Source organism: Pseudoliparis swirei, chromosome 7, assembly GCF_029220125.1.
Source record: "Pseudoliparis swirei isolate HS2019 ecotype Mariana Trench chromosome 7, NWPU_hadal_v1, whole genome shotgun sequence".
Lineage (NCBI taxonomy): Eukaryota > Metazoa > Chordata > Actinopteri > Perciformes > Liparidae > Pseudoliparis > Pseudoliparis swirei.
Genome location: NC_079394.1, coordinates 12,724,526 through 12,740,208, shown reverse-complemented (window position 1 = coordinate 12,740,208; position 15,683 = coordinate 12,724,526). Strand labels below are relative to the sequence as shown.

The following is a 15,683-nucleotide window of genomic DNA, read 5'->3' as shown; positions in this document are numbered from 1 at the left end:
AAAACAACAAAACAAGATGGAAACACACAGTCAGGCGGTTGCAGAGCTCTACAGGATCTGCACACGCCGCATAGTCGCGGAAATCCACCAGGCCCACTTGAGAAGTGTAATTACTGTGAGGGGGATAACAGGCTTTGGAAAAAGGCCAAGGATAAAATGTGCGGGGCCACGAAGAGAGAGAGACAGAGAGAGAGAGAGAGAGAGCTGCTAACCATCACTCCCTGTCAGGACAACCCATGTGAAGAAGTCCAACAATGTAAACCAATAATAAACCTCAATCAGAAGTGTGTTCCACTTTTTTGGAGAACCGTTCTCCAGGGAGTGATGAAAAAAATGTCAGCTCTCCTCGGCTGCCCTTATCGTTTTGGAAAGGCCTGCGATATCGCCGATGACGCAACGGGCCGGACACTGAAACCCCCGACAGTATTTTTTAGACTCACGGGGAGGGGGGAGGGGACCCGAACACGAACACAGGTGTGCTCCTCGAAGCCTGCGTTATGTTCGGCGGCGTTCCAAACAAGAGCTCAAATGCCCATGTTTGGCCGGAGCCTCTAAACATTGCAGTCTCACAGATCCCTCTTCACAGGGAGGGCGTGTCGGGCGCTTTGATTTAGTGATCCTCGATATTTGTCGGAAAAAAAACAGAGTTTGAAGTTGTGAACCAATCAGACGGGCTTACCTTCTGTCCGTTATGGCCGTTCAGTCCAGGGGGGCCGGCGGCGCCAGACTCTCCCTAAAGAAAGTGACGAACCAGATCACATTCAATGCACCGACGTCACTTCATTAATCAACTCCTTCTATGAAAGGAAAGATGACAATCTGCATACTTCCAGTCCTTTTGGGGCGTGGCCAGGCGACTGTCCGTAATCTCCTTTTCGTCCCTGGAACAAATAAAAAGTATATATATAAGTATGTATGAATCAACACAGTTTTTTTAGACGTGTCTGTTTCAAGTGTACGGTCACTTTTCAAAATAAACTTCCATCGTAGTTTAACTCTCACAAGCGTACGGTCACTTTTCAAAATAAACTTCCGTTGTAGGTTAACTCTCACAAGCGTACGGTCACTTTTCAAAATAAACTTCCATCGTAGTTTAACTCTCACAAGCGTACGGTCACTTTTCAAAATAAACTTCCATCGTAGTTTAACTCTCACAAGCAAATGGTCACTTTTCAAAATAAACTTCCATCGTAGTTTAACTCTCACAAGCTAACGGTCACTTTTCAAAATAAACTTCCGTTGTAGGTTAACTCCCACAAGCGTACGGTCACTTTTCAAAATAAACTTCCGTTGTAGGTTAACTCTCACAAGCGTACGGTCACTTTTCAAAATAAACCCTATTGTTTGGAAATCAGTTGGAAAAGGTGATTTACATTTTCATAGAATAGTTTGTCCTGAAATATGAGAAAGAGAAAAACTAAAGAAAAAGGCAAATCAAAAATGGTGGCAAGGTAATTTGAAGACACGTTATTATTACAGTTTTTTTCGATTGCTAAACGACAGTGGGCACAACTGGAGTCACATGTGCAAAACTCTAACCACAGTCTGCACTACCAACAGTCACCTGAGCTAAACAGTTCACATCACCTGCAAAACTCATTCCAAGCAACACAACTCTTAACACATGGCTCAAAACACGCTCAGTGCAGCCAAACAACATGCACAGCCCTCACTGAGGTAACACACACTGAGGTAACACACACTGAGGTAACACACACTGTCACTCAGAACACACTGAGGTAACACACTGTCACTCAGAACACACTGAGGTAACACACACTGTCACTCAGAACACACTGAGGTAACACACACTGTCACTCAGAGCACACTGAGGTAACACACACTGTCACTCAGAACACACTGAGGTAACACACACTGTCACTCAGAACACACTGAGGTAACACACACTGTCACTCAGAGCACACTGAGAGTAAAAACACGAGCATCAAACACCAATACAGAAAATACTAACTTTTCATCTTTACAGTTTGAACAATTTCAGTGACTTCAAACAAAGTAATATTTTCTTCATAGAAAAGAGTGACATTCGTTCACATGATTTATAATTTTTTTTAGAACATAACAATTCTTTAAGGTAAATGAAAATTAGCAGTTTGCTTCAATAGTCTGTAGTAATTTACGGAATTACAGTAATGAGAAAAAAAGGTAGAAACTAAAAGTACATACTGTAATTCGAACAAATAATTGAGGGGCTAATCCTGCCTCTCTCTCGCATCAGGCCACATGTTGTCATCAACATCACATCTCATGTTCTCTCTTGCCACCTGGGGAAGAACCTTCTGGAGGGCCTGATCCACCTGGCAGTCCTCTGGACTCGTGTCCTCACATCCGGCACGCATGGCTTCCAAAAGAGACATTTGGTCATGTGGGTGGTGACCAAACACTTGGTTCACGACATTACATTACATGGTCTATAAGTGTAGCCTTTATTTCATCTGGAATAACAGCTCTTTGTCTTCCTCCACGCATCCCCCTCTCCCTGCCACCCTTCTCCCTCCACGAACCCGTCTTCCTTGTTCCATTTCCAAAATGAGTCTTTCTGAGCTCTACCTATATATACTGTAATCAGGGATGGATTAACAAACGGGCCTGAGCCTCCGCGCGTGACGTCACTGTTAATAACATTGTATTGATATGAATATGATGATATGACACGATGCGCCGTAGCCGGTATATGCTAGGCTTAAGTCATTCATGTCAGTAACAGGGCCCCAATAGTCCTACTCAGGGATGGATTACCGAACGAGCCTACCGGCACCAGGGGCCCCTGAGCTCAGGGGGCCCCTAAGCCAGAGCCTTTGCGTGAAGTCTCTGTTATTAACTTTGTATTGATATGATACGATCCGTAGTTCCATACGGACTGTTTTGTTAGCGATGTGGGGTTTTTTTGTGGGGGGGGGGGGCCTTGACACATCCAGGCCCAGGGGCCCGTGGTTTCTTAATCCGTCCATGACTGTAATATATATATATACATATATATATATATATATGTATATATATGTGTGTGTGTTCACTAACAAGTCTAAAACAAGACACCTGCTTAGCCTTTCAGCTGAAATTGCAATCCGCAGTGTTTGAAAGGCACCAGGCTGAACTCTATTCCGTTTTGAATGTGTGGTTCACAGTGTTGACAGCAGTGTGTTAGCATTTGAACAAAGTGCTGTAGATCCTCAGTGTTGTGCAGGTTGTGGTTAAAGTCATGGGATGAGTGTTAGAGTTTTGAAAACTGTGTTCAAGCAATGAAAAACAAACTAGAGTTTGGTCCACATGAACTGCTGCTGTGCAGACTGTAGTTAGTTTAGCACATGTGACTCCAGTTGTGCCCGCTGTCGTTTAGCAATCGAAAAAAACTGTAAACGTGACGTATCCCAGTCTGCACCGACGTCCGCCGCATATTTTCGGCTCATGCCAGCCGGCGTTCTCTGGAGGCTCGGCGTATCGGGGTGGGAGTGGAGCGCTTGTATTTACAGAAACGTGCAGTCCATTTATGCCCCGCGGGGACTCGGTTTACACCGAGGCACATTCTTCTTCCTTTTCGGGGCAGTAGGGGGAGTCTCGTCGGCGCTTTCTGGCTCAGCACTCAAAACGTCCAATCGCACCGGCGAGAGGGCGAGAGAGAGAGAGAGAGAGAGAGAGAGAGCTGCCCCAGAAACGTAAGAAATAGATCATCCCCCGTGTTTTAGGGGCTTATCGTAGAAAGTAATACGAAGGAAAGCGGTGCAGGGGGGGGGGTTATGACACATCTCAATTTTGCAAATTATTATCTGGGCACGGCAAGGCGATTCTTTCTTCTTCTTTTTTTTTCTCCCCGTGTGCCGTGAATCACTTTGAAGCGAGCCGGATTTTTCAAATATACCGAGGCCATGTTTTCCTGATCAAATGTTTTTTCAAAAAGCAAAATGGAAAGACATGCAGTGCTTCAAAGGAAGTATGCCGTACTTCACTGGGGTTGTTGGAAAAAAAGGGTACGACAGGAATTCCCGTCTACATGTCAATCTACATGTTCTTGACAGCGGCGACTTGGCATCGAGAAGTCTTTGAGGGGCCAGGAGGAGAGCGACGCCAGCCAAGAGCAGCGTGCGTTCCCCGAACACTCTGTCTTTTCACCGGCGAAAGATTTTCATCTCGACTCCATCATTTAAATCAGGGGTGTCAAACTGATGTTCACCGTGGGCCAAATCAGCATCATGGCCACCCTCTTAAAGGGCCGGAAACACTTTATAAACTCCTCGAACATATTGTTAAAGAACTCTCTTTGGATTTGATTCTTGTTTATTTGAGTGTAAAAATGTTGTACATAAGAAATTGTCTCTAATATTACAACTTGAATCCATTTAATCTAAAACCTTCAAAAATAAAAGCACGGGATATTTTTCTTCAATTTCTTTAAAAAAAGGTGATCGCGGGCCTTGTGTTTGACACCTGTGATCTAAATAGTTTAAACTAAAAAAGAAGCTAAAATAAGTCATTCCTCCCCAAAAGCTGAAGACCCTCATAAGCACTTGTACCTTGCATTGACTCGACGTCATTCAGGCCTTCATTTAGAATGACCATTCGTATATATCAATTACTCACCGTGTGTTTACTTGAATTAAAAAATATGCCGAATACTTCTTTGGACAAAAATGTACGCGTTTGGGAAGCACGCAGCCTAAAAAACTTGATAAACGAGTCGTGTGAGAGCTTGGAAACTGATATCTGACCTCAGATTGCTACTGCTGGGGATAAACTTGGCCTCCATTTACTTCCCATTCATTAAGGATTCACTCTTCAACGGTTGGAAGATAATTCAAGGTAACGCAGTCGTATAGGCACACGCAGCCGTAGCACATTCATCATCATCCCCATCTCAATTTCTCATCATAACCTCCACATAACATGATAAATTCAAAAACTAAATTCAGCTGGCGTGTTTTTCATCCAGCTTGTTCATTATTTTCTCCAACAAAAAAAAGAGAACTGTGCCAAACCAGATGGTTTACGTGCATCACATTTGGTGAGACTAAAACTTAAGTACAACACAGGAGTTATTATTTTGTTTCTCCTATGCTAAATCAGGCCAAAAGATGGTATCAATTGTGTGGTTTTAAATGTGTAAAGACTGCGTGGTGAACGCTGAAATAAATTCAACCGCATTGGAATGGATTACAGCACTTCAAAATACGAGCAATTTTCCATTTTTACGGAGCATAGTTTAAGATAAAGACTGTGATGTAAGACGGACACATTTAGGGGCTAAGCAGCTCTCTGTGTCAGAGAGACTTGAAGCTGCTGTTCTCGCCTGAAGGGAAACAAAGGGCTTTTTGAGAGGCTAGATAACAGGATCTGATCCCAGACAAGCAAACTAAGAAAAATCAAAAGCAAATATTGGAGAGAAATAGAGAAAAAAACATAATTACTTCCTCTTTAAATGTGATTTTGTGTTTAAATGCCCTTGTTTCATTGGTTAGACATGGACCAAAGAGTATGTACAACTGTAAGTATGGACCATAAAACACTTTGCTATATATGTTTTACCTATATTTATTGACATGATCATCTCTTGCATCTCCAAGAGGGTCCTAGATCCCCTCTAAGGATCCAGTACTGTGTTGACTTAATGGATACCAGCGGTCTTAAAAAGGTCCATTCTGTTAATTATCTGACCACATAACTTAATCTCTGGTATTGCCATGCGTATAATAACGGAAAATGTTCCTCTGCTCTGTTTCTCGATGTAAATAAACCTTGAGCGGCATTCAGAAAACGATGCTGTGATTCGGGTTTTTTCCCTTACTCAACAATTCCAATGTGGCTTTTAGCCTCAAAGCTCATTAGTTTCTACTAAAGAGGTTTTTTTTTTAAACAGTCACAAATATGTAGTGATTTAGAGAGACTCAACATTCCCCCATGAGAAAGCACCGGGACAACCAAGTTCTCTGAACTACACCCGCCAACCGGATCACCAGGCGGTTCTCCACGCCGTTAGCTCAACTGACTCCTCCGGGCTAGCCGGTGATACCGCTCAGCCGAGCAGGACGCCATTAACGTTTTGCATCTCGCTCTGTGTTCTCGAGGAGATGCAGGCTGGGTGGCTGGAGTTTGGCGGAAAGAAAATAGTTTCGATATGAAACGTGTTCACAACGAGGTCTGTCGGTGACTCGAGTCAGCGGGTCACGAGACACTGATGTTGAGTTGTTACACTTGTGTTTTTTCAAGAAGAACAATATTAATTGTATAGTTTGTGTATATATATATAGGTATATATATATATACACAAACATATATATATATGTATATGAGTTTTTTTTAAAGAAAAACAATATTACAATTAATAATTTGTATATATATGTATATATACATATATATGTGAATATATATACATATATATACAAATATATACATATATGTGTATATATATATACAAATATATATACACATATATATATATATATAAATTAGGGCTGTCAGCGTTAACGCGTTAATCTATGCGATTAATTTGGCCGCGTTAACGCACTAAAATATTTTAACGCAATTAACGCAAATTTTTTTTATTAAACCGCGGCAGTACGGTTTGACACTGTTTCCGTTTTTAAAACAATTATTTCTCCGCGAAAATAAGGAGCAGAAATCAGTTTAACTCGTGGATGAATCAGTCGGGTTTCCTCCTGCTCCTCCTTCCTCCCGTCTCCCCCTCTGATACACAGAGGAACGGAGGGCGACGTGTCGGGTGACGCGGCGCGGAAAGAACTCGTCACACGAAACCTTCAACGTGATTGGTCAATCCGTTTGTCTGTCAACATTTCGGTAAAAAAAACAACCAATGAACACTCAGTAAATCACAAAGGACCTCCCACCTCACAGGTTAGGCTCATTTAGCAGCCTGTCAGTCAGAGAACCAGAGAACACGGCGCGAGGACAACTGAGCCTCATTGAATAGAGCTGAGATTGTTCTGGAATGTTTGATGTAGAACACGTGGGGGTGTGTCACATGCAAAAGACTTTAAACGGTGAATTTAATTTATTTTGTAAAATGTATAAAATGAGCCCAGCCTCCAGAGGGTTAACGTGACATATTTGAATGTCAGTCAGTTACCAAGGCCACTGGTTCTGCTGTTCAGTGTTAAAGATGACAGGACCAATGGGGTCTCAATAGGCCTATATATATATTTTTTACTAATCTGATGTTTCACTGAAGAAACAATTTATCATCCACGATATTAAATACCTCGCTGGCACTGTATATGTAGGAGCCTCTTTGAAAACACAGCTCTGTGTGAAGTTTTGTCTTTAAAAAGAAGGAAAACACTTTTAAGCGCGATTAATCGCGATTAATTAATCGCAATTTCAAAATGTGCGATTAATTAGTTACTTTTTTTTAATCGATTGACAGCCCTAATATAAATACACACATTACAAGATGAGCCTTAGTTATATTTTCCTTCCAAAATACAGTTAGTTATCATTGACATCAACGAATTGATCTGTACCTTCACTCCAGGAGGTCCGGAACGACCAGGGTTTCCATGTGGGCCCGGGGGACCCTGCAAAACACACCCACACACACACACACACACATGAGGAAGACACCGAGAGAAGATGATCATCGGGTTCACTGAACAGGCCTCCTGCATGTGAGGTCCCGTCTGTGTTTTGGGACCGGTGGGCCTCGAGGTCCCTCTGCGATGTCTATAGGTGCTCTGTGAGATGGGCCGCCTCTCCCGTCTGCCTCTCCCATCTGCCTTCGCCCGTCTGCCTCTCCTGTCTGCCTCTCCCGTCTGTCTTCGCCCGTCTGCCTCTCCTGTCTGCCTTCGCCCGTCTGCCTCTCCTGTCTGCCTTCGCCCGTCTGCCTCTCCCGTCTGCCTTCGCCCGTCTGCCTCTCCCGTCTGCCTCGCCCGTCCCAAGTTATGACACACGGCTGTGTTTTTCCTCCTCCCGACACTTTTCTACTGGTTTCTGGGGTCCCGCAAAAGTGAAGGCTGTCTCATCCGTCATGCCACATTCCCCAAACGGCTTTGTGCCACACACACGTGTGTGTGTGTGTGTGTGTGTGTGATGCACGACGCGCTCAGGCGTAATTCATTGAGCCCGTCTGTTGCTTAACGCTTCATCGAAATGTCCCGTCTCCTGCAAGTCGGGTGGGAGGACGTACGGGAGCGGAGAACGAGGAGACGAAGAGGGGACCATAAATTCAAGCATAGCTGCAAGGGGAGGGGGGGGGGGCACAACTTCCAGAGGCATCCAAGTGAGGAGCCTTCTCCGCAGATAGGAAAAGAAAAAGGGGAGGAGGAGGAGGAGGAGGAGATGAAGAGAAAAAGAGATGGATGTCTGGACAGAATGTGGCACATCGCATTTTTTTGCCGTACATAAAGGTGAGGAGGCACGGCGCCGATGACGAGGCGGGAGGGAGGGAGGAAGGGGTGGGCGGCGCCTTCCGGACGGAGACGAGCACAGCGTGAGGTGAATGAGTCACTTCGTCCGTCCATCTTGGTGTGTGTGTGTGTGGGGGAGATTGAGGATCCTCTTTGCTTAATTAATGAAAAGAGCTACTAACGGGGGACCATTTACACAGTCAGCACACACACACACACTCACATACACACACTCACACACACACACACACAAACACGCACAAACACACTCACACAGACACAAACACACACTCACACACACACACAAACACACACTCACTCACACACACAAACACACACTCACGCACACACACAAACACACACTCACACACAGACACACACACCTGAGGCCTGCAGATGAAGGGCACCTGTATGCCAGAGTCGTGACCGGGTTTACGATGTGAGCCGATTACTTTTTACATGACACATGCAGCGCTCCTGTTTTTATGGGCCCGTTAACCCCGAGCGGACCTGCTCACGCCGTCCAGGCACCGCAGGTCAGGGAAGCGCCTCCGGCCCGATGACTATTCGACACAACGGATGCGGAAAAAGGATCTGAGCTCTTTTATTTTGGCGGGACCCCTTGGTGCTAACTAGGTGCTTATTCGTCTGGATTTGCAACTGCAACACGTATATTTATTAATCAATAACTGTTGAGTCCGAAAGATTAAATTAACCAAATACCGGTATTTTGAAAAGCTTCAACCAGCCTGTTTCTGGTATTTCTGGCAATAAAATAGAATCAGTGAATACCGAGCAGAAATCGGCTTTTTTCCTTGGATCCTTTCTGAAGGTGGCGATGCTTTTATATTTTATGCACTTATTTAAAATTAACCACCGTAGCTGCAGTTGTAAATATCAAATGAATCATCTGCAGCCAAAGTAAATATTTGTCTGGTGCGTTACATTCTAGTAATACGGGTAAAACAGATAATAGGACTACAAGATTTACAGACGCTCACCGTTTTACTGCCAGCGCTCAGGATCAATTGAGCGGTAATGAAGCGGCCGCCTCCTGTAAACCTCGTGCCACTTCACTTTAACTCACACGAGAAACAAACAGTGCTGAACCGTCGTCAGCGTAACTAATAAAGACATAAATAACGTAATCAAGCCCCGGAGAAGAGTGCTTATTTTACCACACGTGCAATTCATTTCAGAATAATCTACATTTTACAACAAGGGTGATAAATCAGTGGAGTTTTCTGCAGCCATTGGCGAACGCAGCGCTTCCATCTGCTTGAGCCGCCACAGCCTCCTGATTACATGTCGACCATTCTCGACATTATTATGAAAATGTTTTCAACAGCCAGCGCCGCCGCTCGCTGGCGGGACCGTCCCTGTGCACAAAGCCCCCTTTGATCCGCTGTCGAGGCCTCTCCTTCTGGGGCCACGCGGCCTCCGGCGCTCTGCCGGGCTTATGGCCGGGACGCGGACGCTCGCACGCCTGAGAGCTGCTGTCGGTGGTGGTGTTGGTGCAGGTGGTGGTGATGATGGTGGTAGTGACAGTAATGATGGTGGTGATGGTGGTAATGGTGGTGATGGTGGTGATGATGGTGGTGGTGGTGATGATAATGGTGGTGATGGTGGTAATGGTGGTGATGGTGGTGGTGATGGTGATGGTGGTGGTGATAGTAATGGTGGTGATGGTGGTGGTGATGGTGGTGGTGATGATAATGGTGGTGATGGTGGTAATGGTGGTGATGGTGGTGGTGGTGGTGATGGTGGTAGTGATAGTAATGGTGGTGATGGTGGTGCTGATGGTGGTGATGTTGGTGATTGTAATGGTGGTGATGGTGGTGGTGATGGTAATGGTGGTAATGGTGGTGATGGTAATGGTGGTGTTGGTGATGGTGATAATGGTGGTGATGTTGGTGATTGTAATGGTGGTGATGGTGGTGGTGATGGTAATGGTGATGGTGGTAATGGTGGTGATGGTAATGGTGATGGTGGTAATGGTGGTGATGGTAATGATGGTGGTGATTGTAATGGTGGTGATGGTGGTGATTGTAATGGTGGTGATGGTGGTGGTGGTAATGGTGATGGTGGTGATGGTAATGGTGATGGTAATGATGATGGTGATGGTGGTGATTGTAATGGTGGTGATTGTAATGGTGGTGATGGTGGTGGTGGTGATGGTGGTAATGGTGATGGTAATGGTGATGGTAATGATGATGGTGATGGTGGTGATTGTAATGGTGGTGATTGTAATGGTGGTGATGGTGATGGTGGTAATGGTGCTGGTAATGCTGATGGTAATGATGATGGTGATGGTGGTGATTGTAATGGTGGTGATTGTAATGGTGGTGATGGTGATAGTAATGGTGGTGATGGTGTTGGTGGTGATGGTGGTGGTGATGGTGGTGTTTGTAATGGTGGTGATGGTGTTGGTGGTGGTGGTGATGGTAATGGTGATGGTGGTAATGGTGGTGATGGCAATGGTGACGGTGGTGATGGTAATAGTGGTGATGGTGTTGTTGGTGGAGATGGTAATGGTGATGGTGGTGATGGTAATAGTGGTGATGTTGGTGTTGGTGGTAATGGTGGTGATGGTGGTGGTGATGGTGGTGGTGTTGATGGTAATGGTGGTGGTAATGATGGTAATGGTGGTGATGGTGATGGTGGTGATGGGTCACCTCACTCTCAGAGAGGTAAAGCACCTTGTGGTAAATGCCCGACACGCTTCTCACACATTTTGTGATATATATATATATATATATATATATATATATATATATATATTCAACCTATATATGATTTGTGATCAATGCTTCTGCTTCACTTCCCTAAAAATAATCCATCACTCTCTGGATTTTGAGAGCAATCCTAAATTTATTCACGTCCAAAATAAACTAACAATAGACAACAGTAATGTGTTTTTAAACAGCCTCCAGTCAATACAAATGATTTGCTTATGCTACATTGAATTGTGTTTATCTCGAGCTACTAGCTACTGGCCGATAGCCATTTGTTAGGAAACATCCACTGCATGAAGGAATACACCTTAATTAAAGCAAATCATGGGGTAATTCACTCAAAAAGAGGCTTAAATATGGAAGTATGGTATGTGTGAAATATAAAATCCTCTACCGTAGTGTAAGTCGCATTTATTCACGTAATGCCCAGACCAGAGTCCACTCAGGAGCTTCCACGTGTGTCGCTGTGAGGTATTTTCTGTATCTTCAGGAACCAACCAGGAACACTTCTGATCAAGAAAACAATCAAAGAAAACGTTGTTCTTTTTTCTCTCTTCTTGCTCTGATCGGTGGGGGGGGGGGGGGTTGGTGTACGATCACATTGGAGCTCCAGACTGGGTCTAAAATGCCTTTAATAAGTTGGGGACAGAGCCCTCTTTCTTTCTCGTTGTTTTAAAAAGAGATTGTGTTCCCGCAGCCCACCCCCCTGACTGCCAGGCACAGTCTCACAGGGGAACTGCAGGTATAGCCGGGGATGGGTATCATTTGGGTTTTTTCCGATACCGGTGCTAAACCGGTACTTTTAAAACGATACCGGTGGCTGAACCGATACTTTAATACAATGACAACATTAAAAACCTCTTCAGCCATATTCCCTCCAAAAGCTGTTATCATGGCCACACTGACAACAAACGGATATCAGACAGTCGCGTTCGTAGCTAGCGCTAGCTCGTAGCTAAACATAGTTATAATGGCTAATTTATTAGTTGTTGGCCTACTTTTATGAATGCAAGACTTGCAATCAACGTCACGGTACTAATCTGACCGCTGATGTGCACGGCACGGGCTCACACAGTCATACACAACACCATATTGGCACCGGTTTTCGGAACCCGACCCTAGGTATAGCTCCTATGCACACTCCTCAGCACTCAGGAGTCTGCAAAAGGAGCAACCGAAACAACGCAGCTCTCCATCGTCTCGCTGCAATCGGGGTCCAAAGTGCATTTTTCCTGCAAGTACTGTGAAGAGGCAGAGAATAACAGACGCGGCCATCCGTTGAAGGTCTCTCCGAAATTAAAATAACAAACTGTCCCTGGGGACAAATCATCTCCCGGTCCGTTCGCTCTTCTTATATTTACTCTGAAAACACCGGCTTAAAATAGCATCTGCTCTCACTCCTTTGGGTTCCATCACGGTTGTAGGCCGACATTTTTTCTCTCCCCCCCAAAAAACGAGCGATATGGCAGTGGAGGACAGAGTGTAACACACAAGAGGCGTTCGCAGATGTTAACGTCGGAGCTGTGCCTAATTTATAAAAAAAGTGCTCACTCTAAAATCTCTACTTGCAAAAGTTACCGTATTTTTTCGCGTCAACCTTGATGACGACCATATGTGTCCAATTAATTGTCCATTGGCAACCCACAGGTCTTACAAATGGACCTTGGCAGCGGAGAAGCGCAGCTTGATGGAACCCGCCGGCCAAAGCAAACCCATGTCTGGCTCCGTAATCCAAAGATGTCACACAGTGCTTGATCATAGGCTTCCCCATCAGTGCCCGGCTAACGGTGTTATCGCGGTGTTAGCGCGGATCGGACGGGATTTAAAAGCGTCCTCGAGATCAATGAAATACGCTCGGGATAGATTGCGGAGGGGAAATGAAAAGCGGCGGTGGAAAAACAAGGGGAAGGTAAATGGGAAAAATGTGTTGTGCCGCTGGTTTGGAGGAACTCACCCTTGGACCCCTCTTTCCTGGCTTTCCTGGCAACCCTGGAAGTCCTTGAAGGCCCTACAGAGAAAATAAAGAGAACATATAAACGATGTCAAAGAGAAAGAGAGAGAGAGAGAGAGAGAGAGAGGAGCCAGTCTCGTCCCTGCCTTTTGCCGTGTCATTTCAAAGGGGGGCGGGGGAGGGGAGGTTTTAAGTGTCGAGAAATAGATATTCAATCAGTAAATAAAGCGGCGAGTTGCAAAACACTCAGTGAGATGTCCTGGTAGGAGCTCGATTGGTCCCGTCCCTTTGCAATCAATGTCATATAATGACTGTTGAGTCATTGCGCTGGCGGGGAGGTCGCCACTGGCTCCGGCTAATCGGCCAATCGCGTCCATTTGTGGGGCATCGGATAGCTTTAAAACAATTTCATACATGTATTAGCAAAGCTCTGAAAGTTCGAGTCTAACGAGGGGTCGATCCGAGGAACCGGAGTTTGCTCAGAGATGTTTGATTGTTACTTATTCTCCCATGGATCCAGATGGTTAAAGAAAGAGAACGAGGAAATGGGCCTGGACACGGCCCAGCAGGAAATTGGGCGACTTTAATAATGTCAGATGTACGGTATTGAGCACTTTTGTCTGACTTGGACAGGACCGACAGCTCTAAATATCCTCCTTCAGCCAGCGTGCACTCTGAAAAGCCCAAATGCTTTCAGCAACCTTTAGACTTGTTAGACTGTGACCACCAGGCTGTCCACACACACACAAATGATAAGCTGCTTGAGCCACTGGAGCTCACGTCTTTACAGAAATGATTGCGATTTTCTTTTTCCGATGACAATGTGTGATTTGAGTCTTAACTTGAGATTAATTTGTCCCAAATAACAATTACACGATCACAAACCAGCTTAAAAGATACAAATCTATCTGAACAAAGCAACATGGTGAAGAATCCCAGTGGTGCACGACCTTTAGGGTCGCACCTCTGCAAAGGATGGACCAATACAACTTTTACAACTCACAATACAGCTGCAACACCTCAGGGCCGAACCAATACAGGTGCGTGATTATCAGTATGTCCAATATATTGAAGCAAAGTGAAAATATGGTTATATTTCATTATCTCTAGAAGATTCCGTTATTTTGGAACATGAGCAATGAGAGTACAATTTTATATATTTTTTCTTTAATTTTTTTTATTGCTTTTCATTTTAAATGTCTCTAAGAGCCCAGTAATAATAAATGTCTCACATCATATTTCAGTCACTCTGGGGAGTTGATATGAATTGGCATATGCAGTCGATCCCAGCCTCCTGAATTGAATCAAATCGAAATCGTATTACGGCAGACTTTGTGGTATCAGCAAATATCGTATCGTCTGCAAAGATAAACAGTATAAAAAACATATTGTGATTAAACTTGTGATTTACAGCCCGAATTAAAAGCTGGTGTACCTCACTGCTTGAGGTACTGGAATCATCGAAAAAAAAGGGCACTGTATCAGATCTGTGCAAACCCGCAACACCTGATATGTGTGCTGACAGTTAACGGGAACCCCAATAAGGTCTTCTTTAAAGAACCCCTCATTAGACTAAAGGTAATCCAATTTGATCCTCCGCTCATCAGAGCAGTCATTTTGTCTTTAACTAAAACATTTGTGCACTTGAGAGCAGTTGAGACGTATGCCTCCTTAAAGAGGCCCACTAATGTTGACCCAAATCCCGGAAAGAAGGGCTTCAAATACTCAACAATGTCTTCCAGTCATTACTAAAAAAGGATTCGGATGACAATATTATAAGAAGTGCCTGAAAATAATGTATAATCTGCAGCTGACTCAGCAACTATTTAGACTTTATACTACGAGACTAGTGAAAGCCCTCAGGAAGGTAACCTTTACCGCACACCAGGGACAGATCGGTTTCAGTACTTCTGGCATATGCAGAGCTGCGGTTTCCCTCGCTGCCAAAGCAGCAAGGCTTTACTTAAAACATTCTTTTCTGGCCAAACATTACCCAGAACGAGACGCAGCAGTCCTTTTAACAATGGAAAATGTGGGTAACAATCCTGCGTTCAACAGAGGATCCGTGTCTGACAGGACCACACAGTCAATATGGATACAGTCTGCAGTCGACACTTGTTGACTACATTACCCACCAACACTTGCTATGAATTAAAGAGCGTCTTACTCTGCAATTTCGAGACGAGCTAACGACGTTCAACCTTATTGGTGTTTTGGTTTTCTTTAAGTTCTCGCTTTTTATACCCCGCATGGCTTGTAGGTGTCGTGTTTCTTTGACAGATTTGCAAAGCCTCAGATCTGCCACCAGGACAAGGTGTTTTAAAAATGTCATCCTCCATGAGGGTGAACACAAAAGCCTGTCAGTTAGAGTCAAATATTTCTGATGAATAACACATTTGACATGGTGAAGTCACTCCGACCGAAAACGTGTGTGGTGCGTAGATATGGGGGAAATGCTACAGCTTTAAATAACGGGGATGAAGCGCTGCTTTTACATGGTGTAAGCCTAATATCCTTATTCTACTTTGGACTCCACTTTAAAAGTATCCATTCTGTGAGCAGTCACACTTTTTCTCAGAAGAATCTAACGCCTCGCCGCCAGCTCCTCCGCTCAGACAAGCACTA

At 44.5% G+C, this 15,683-nt stretch overlaps 1 protein-coding gene across 3 annotated transcripts in view; it reads right to left on the bottom strand.

The window, feature by feature from the left end:
- The window catches only part of col27a1b (collagen, type XXVII, alpha 1b), an 80,892-nt gene that overhangs the window by 56,668 nt on the left and 8,541 nt on the right, over positions 1 to 15,683 (bottom strand). For all 3 annotated transcript variants that reach the window (XR_008832378.1, XM_056419624.1, XM_056419625.1), the window contains exons 4-7: positions 13,062 to 13,115; positions 7,491 to 7,544; positions 828 to 881; positions 680 to 733 (exon numbers count right to left, since the gene is read on the bottom strand). Coding sequence is in view for 2 of the 3 variants with exons in the window: in XM_056419624.1 (XP_056275599.1) it covers positions 680 to 733; positions 828 to 881; positions 7,491 to 7,544; positions 13,062 to 13,115 (216 nt within the window). In the remaining variant the exon portion in view is untranslated. The remainder of the gene's footprint in view (positions 1 to 679; positions 734 to 827; positions 882 to 7,490; positions 7,545 to 13,061; positions 13,116 to 15,683) is intronic.